We start from the raw sequence: 5,746 nt of genomic DNA, 5'->3' as shown, positions 1-5,746 counted from the left end.
CCTGGGAGATGGCCCCCTGAAACAGGAAACGGACCAGCTCGATAGCATCGAGCGTGAACCGTCCCTCTCTAAAGCCGAATTGGTAGGGAGCCAAGTCGGGTCGTTCCGTGGATAGGTGGTTGGTGAGACAGGCAACCACTAGAACTTGCCACAGAACTTGCCCGTTTCATCAAACAAACACACCTGCGGGCCTACCCGCCTTCTGGAGTAGAACCAGCACAAATTCCCAGACTAATCATCGACTAATCATCCACAGCGCCACACTCATCGCATGATACATGTAAAGAGGTTTCTGAAACTTTTTCCTCGAGCTGTAACCCAAGGAAAACCATAATAACGCATCTACATAAATATTACGGACACTAACAAACACTTCAAGTGCAGGTTATAGGGCTCCAGCCCAGGATACTGCAGAAGAATCAGGAGAACGAAATAAAAAAGAAAAAAAAAAACTTTACAATTTAGAACACTACAAGAACCGTTACAAATTAGAATCGAAACAAGAACATTGAAAATAAACTGTTAACACATATGTATACATATAATTGTAAATACATTCAAGTATTTGTAAATAGTATTGAACCTTCTATTTACTAAATAAAACGGCTCCACGAACATAGTGGGAGCCTACACAAGTTTTATTTCTAATGATAATAATTATGTATTATACAACATAATTATTGTCAGTTGCTGTAAGTAGGTAAGAACTACAATGACACTGAAACATATTTTTTAGAAGAACAATCATTGTTCAATTAATTACCTTTTATGCTCGTAAAGAAATTAAAGCACCGAAGTAACATTATTGAAACAGTCACATTATTATTTATGTTAGATATAGATCTACGTAATGTAAAACTTATATGTTATCAATTTAATCAAGAAAATAATACTTTAAAAATATGTTTAACATAAATTGGGTTTTTATAATTTTTAAACATTGAAAATATTAAAATTCATTTAATAAATGAAAGTTGCGTTTATTCGATGAAAAAATATGCATTCACAATTTGAATAATACCTTGACTGCTTCTTATCATTTTAAATATTACTGTTTCCTTTTATACTGTTTTTCAATAGTTGATTATTGAAGATACATTGTGCTATTCTACTCATTGTCATAGTTCAAAAGGTTGCTGTTCAATAATAAATGATCCACCAATTTTCATGTGGAGGTGGTAACATCTATATGTGTATGAGGAAATGAATATCCTCTTAAAGGTATTGAAACTGGGTCAGAACAGTTCGCAGTTGAAATTTAACCGTTGTTGAATTCACATCGGAAGCATCGCAATTGCTGTTAGTTCGGACCCGGTAGGAAATACTAAATCAAAATTGTCATTTTCTTTACCGATATTTGATAGCACGTTGTCTTTTTTCAATATTTTTTAAACTCCAATATGTTCAGTTTTCATATGTGTACGCATATGTCATATTTAAACTAAAAAGAAATAGAAATATTTATTGTATTTACAAAAATTCAACTATTTATGATATAATAAACAGAATGCAGTTAAAATAATTACTTATTATGTTTCTGATAAAATTCATGAACGGTATTATTCCCTAATCTAATAGTTTATTAAAACAATAATGAAAAAATGCTTTATATATTTTGTTTTTATTGCGCAAAGTTTTTCATGTGGTATTAAAAAAAAAAAGTAGCCTTCTTTCACAAATTCATAATTTTGTAATCGTTAGCTCTGATTGATTTAAGATAGAGTTTTTACAAATGTCCTGATTGAATATTTCTCAGTAAGCGCGTGTTTAAATGATTATGTGTCCATCAGATTTATATTAAGTAATTATTATACTGTACTACGTCTGTTACGTATTTAACAGCTATATCATCGAGATGACAACTAAAGGAAGTGATGCGTATTTATATGAAATGTTGGATTTGTCTGAATCATCAAACTTAAAGAAACAACAAAGCGAAATTGCCAAATTCTTTGCTTATACCAACGTTTTGGTAACAGGCGGGACAGGTTTCCTGGGTAAATTACTTATCGAAAAAATATTAAGGTAATCTTTCGATAACATATACCTGATTTTTTTATTATTTAGTAATTTTTTTATCGAACTGTATATGAACAGTTCTACTGATTTTGATATATTCGATGTTTATTAAGATTTTCCAAACCATTTAATATCGTACACGAATGTATAAGAATTAATATCTTAATGAAATAAGATAGAGACGGTTTGAAAAATGACGTAACATTTTCTTAAAATTCGTAATCAATCTTTTAGTTAATTTGTCCATTTCCATTTGTCTATGATACAAAGTATTATTATTGATAGCACAGTAATATTGATTTATCGAATGTTTTTTAATGCGTCATATCCTTCAATAATTTGCAATGTGCATCAGTTTTCCGTTCAATGAACGGTTCCAAAGGTACATCCGGTAATTATAGACTAATGCTATTATTCTTGCAATTCAGTTGAATTAATGTACAAATACTCTAACCACATATTCTAGGGGGAAAAGAACTCAAAATGTACTTTTTTTAAAGTGAGAAAACTTTTATTTCTTGTTCTATATCAAAATCGTAAATTTAAAAATAGTTCAAGCATAAATGAAATCGATCCATTAATTAAGAAATGTCAAATCAATTAATTTCACGAATAACATGTGAATAATTAATGAAATTCTTATAGTATTTTTAGCATTGAGACTTTCCATTCTTAATTTCATCGTTCTCCCTTATCATTTTATTTCATTTTATGCATATTTGCAGATCCTGTCCAGATGTTGCGACAATATACATGATAGTAAGGCCGAAAAAGGGAAAAACTTCACAAGAACGATTTAAAGAAAATTTTAATGGATTTGTATGTAATATAGATGTAATGATATATATACATAGTTGAATAGTAATAATTGATATGTCATTCTAATCAGGAATTCAGTAGATTGAGACGTGAACAGCCAAACTTTCTCAATAAAGTGATAATGTTAGAAGGTGATGCGGCACAACAAGATTTTGGTTTATCACCGGAAAGTAAACAGATTCTGATGAATACAAATATTATTTTTCATGCTGCCGCAACTGTTCGATTTGACGAGACATTTCGCGTGGCGATGAATACCAATGTGAAAAGTACAAAATATATGTTATTGTTTGCAAAAGAATTGCCAAACTTAAAGGTACGTTTCACACCCTTAAATATTAAATAAAAAATATAAATAACTATGAAATAATATTATTTAGAATTAGAATTATATAAAGTGTATTTATAAATCATTTTGCAGGCATTTGTACACGTGTCAACTGCATATTCACATTGTATGCTTAAATCTATCGATGAAATACATTACAAAGTTCCCACAGATGGTGATAAGATATTAACATTGTTGGATGTTCTGGATGATGATAAACTGGAGAAAATTACTCCAGTGTAAGTATTAATTAAAAATGGTATAAAAATTAATTCTGCAAATAAGAAAGTTACTGTAGAGATAACAATGATTAATTATAAATTTTTCATTATTGTAGTATACTTGATAAATGGCCCAATACATATGTATTTTCTAAAGCACTTGGAGAAAGTATTGTATTAAAGTACAGCGATAATCTCCCAGTATGTATTGTTCGACCTTCTATCATGATATCAACGAGCGAAGAGCCACTTTCAGGATGGACAAATAATCTGTATGGAGCAACAGGTGTAGTTATGGGAAGTAGTGTAGGTTTGATACATACGCTACATTGTGAAGGAGAAAATATAGCAGATATTATACCAGCAGATTGTGTAATCTCTAATGTCATCTGTGCAGCTTGGGATATTGCCAACAGGTAAATCTTTAATTGCATTATCACTTTAAAACTGAGACTGAAAATCGAATTTGTTTAATTACTTTCGATTATATATAATACAAGCATGAACTAATATTGTTCTGCTGAAAAGAATAAAAAGATGATGATACTATTATTATTATGAATATAAACTATAGATGAGGACAAATTGAAAGTGCTAGACAAAATTACAGTTAAAGTAAATATATCTAAAGCACAATCCTAATGGTAACTCTTTTACTCTGTAGAAAATCTTCGATAAAATCAAATGAGTCCAATATATCTGACGAGGAAAGAATACCTATTTATAATTCTGTATCATCATGTCAGAATCCAATTTCTTGGAAAGAATTTATGAAATGGAATGAAAAGTATGGTTTTGAAATACCAAGTGTAAAAGTTCTTTGGTATTACATGCTCATAATGACACGATATTTCGTTGTGTATCAACTGTGTAGGTTTTTCTTACACATAGTACCAGCAGCTATTGTTGATATGTTTGCATACCTTAAGGGTCAAAAACCTCAGTATGTATTTTATATATGAAGTATAATGCATATATAACAAATTACAATCAATGAAATGTATCAATTATACTACAAATTAATAATAATGATTAATATACTCTTATGTGATATACTTTTTAGACTGCTGCATGCATATAAAAAAATACATAAATTTAGCAACGTGATACATTACTTCTCAACACGTGAATGGCATTTTAGAAATGAAAATGTTATGAAGCTTTGGGAAAAATTGAATTCTGTTGACCAAGAAACCTTCAAATTTAATGTAGCATGTTTCACCTGGCAAGACTACTTCTATTATCATATAAGAGGTATTCGTTTGTACTTGCTAAATGATCCATTGGAAACTGTAGATGAAGGATTCAAGAAATATATAAAGTACGTTTCTTTTTAAAGTATTATTAATAATGAACCTAATAACATTCAGTGTTATAGAATGTAATTTTTTTGTATTTTAGGTTATTTATAGCACATTACTCACTAATAATATTAGTTTCCCTATTACTTCTATGGACATCTGTACGTTTCATAACCTTTGCTTGGTCGTTTTGTCCTTTGGCATATTAACGATTAGTGTAAACAGCATTTTAATCTTGTGTTCTAAATGATAAATTATTTAAACTTAATTTTATTTTTCTAATTACGTGTACACACGTCATTTGGCATGCTGTGTATTGTCGATTATGTGAATATGTTTGCTACAATGCTAATAGATGTCGCCACTAATCTGTACGTTGTAGCGGTACTCCCTAGTATAATAAGTCACTAGGTTAAGAACTAGATGTAGAGTTTGGAAAGGTTGGTAATTTACATAAATGCAATAGGTAGTTGTAAGTCTAGATTAAGTTAGCGTCAGGTTCAAGGCAGGGATGCCAGAAAAGCACCGAAGCTGCTTTCTCACACTATGCCAGATCACGCGTACGTGAGCTCGTGTAGTTCCGGAAAATCGACAAAGGCAAACTAACGCATGCCCTCTTTCTCGATTATTCCGAAGCTGCCCGAAGTAATTTCGGACCGCCTCGTGAGAGTCGAGAGAGAAAGGCTCACATTTGCCTTCTCGCTCTTAACAACTGAAATCCGACCTCCCGTCTACGGCATACGATTTGGAATCTCGAGCCGTGATTTTCGACTGCCCAAGCATTTTTACTTTCCGACCTGTGTAGGCGCACATAAGCAAGTACCCAAGATGGAAAAAAAATTTTGTAAAATTTATTTTACGGAAATACACGTTTTAAGACCCCCTGATCATATTTTAATTATTAAAAAAAAAGAAATTTTTTTTTATTATTTCTATATATGAGCGTACATATGTATATTATTAATACGATTGAGTATAAATGGCTGAATGAATTAAAATGGAACTTTACATTTAAGTTTTATGTTCTCATTTCAAAGTCCAATTAGTCTTTGATTATA

The 5,746-nt window shown here is 30.8% G+C and overlaps 1 protein-coding gene across 1 annotated transcript; it reads left to right on the top strand.

The window, feature by feature from the left end:
• The first annotated feature begins 1,195 nt into the window (after nt 1-1,195).
• LOC143340446 (fatty acyl-CoA reductase wat-like) lies at nt 1,196-5,060 on the top strand. The gene is made up of 9 exons (XM_076762394.1): nt 1,196-1,314; nt 1,843-2,025; nt 2,745-2,838; nt 2,909-3,154; nt 3,260-3,405; nt 3,504-3,803; nt 4,052-4,330; nt 4,451-4,708; nt 4,789-5,060. Exons 2-9 carry the CDS (start codon nt 1,856-1,858, stop codon nt 4,895-4,897), a joined length of 1,602 nt encoding a protein of 533 aa, XP_076618509.1. The 5' UTR covers nt 1,196-1,314; nt 1,843-1,855; the 3' UTR covers nt 4,898-5,060.
• Nucleotides 5,061-5,746: the final 686 nt, after the last annotated feature.

Source organism: Colletes latitarsis, chromosome 3 (genome assembly GCF_051014445.1).
Source record: "Colletes latitarsis isolate SP2378_abdomen chromosome 3, iyColLati1, whole genome shotgun sequence".
Classification (NCBI taxonomy): Eukaryota; Metazoa; Arthropoda; class Insecta; order Hymenoptera; family Colletidae; genus Colletes; species Colletes latitarsis.
The sequence above is the reverse complement of the archived record's forward strand: the minus strand, read 5'-3'. Positions and strand labels throughout refer to the sequence as shown.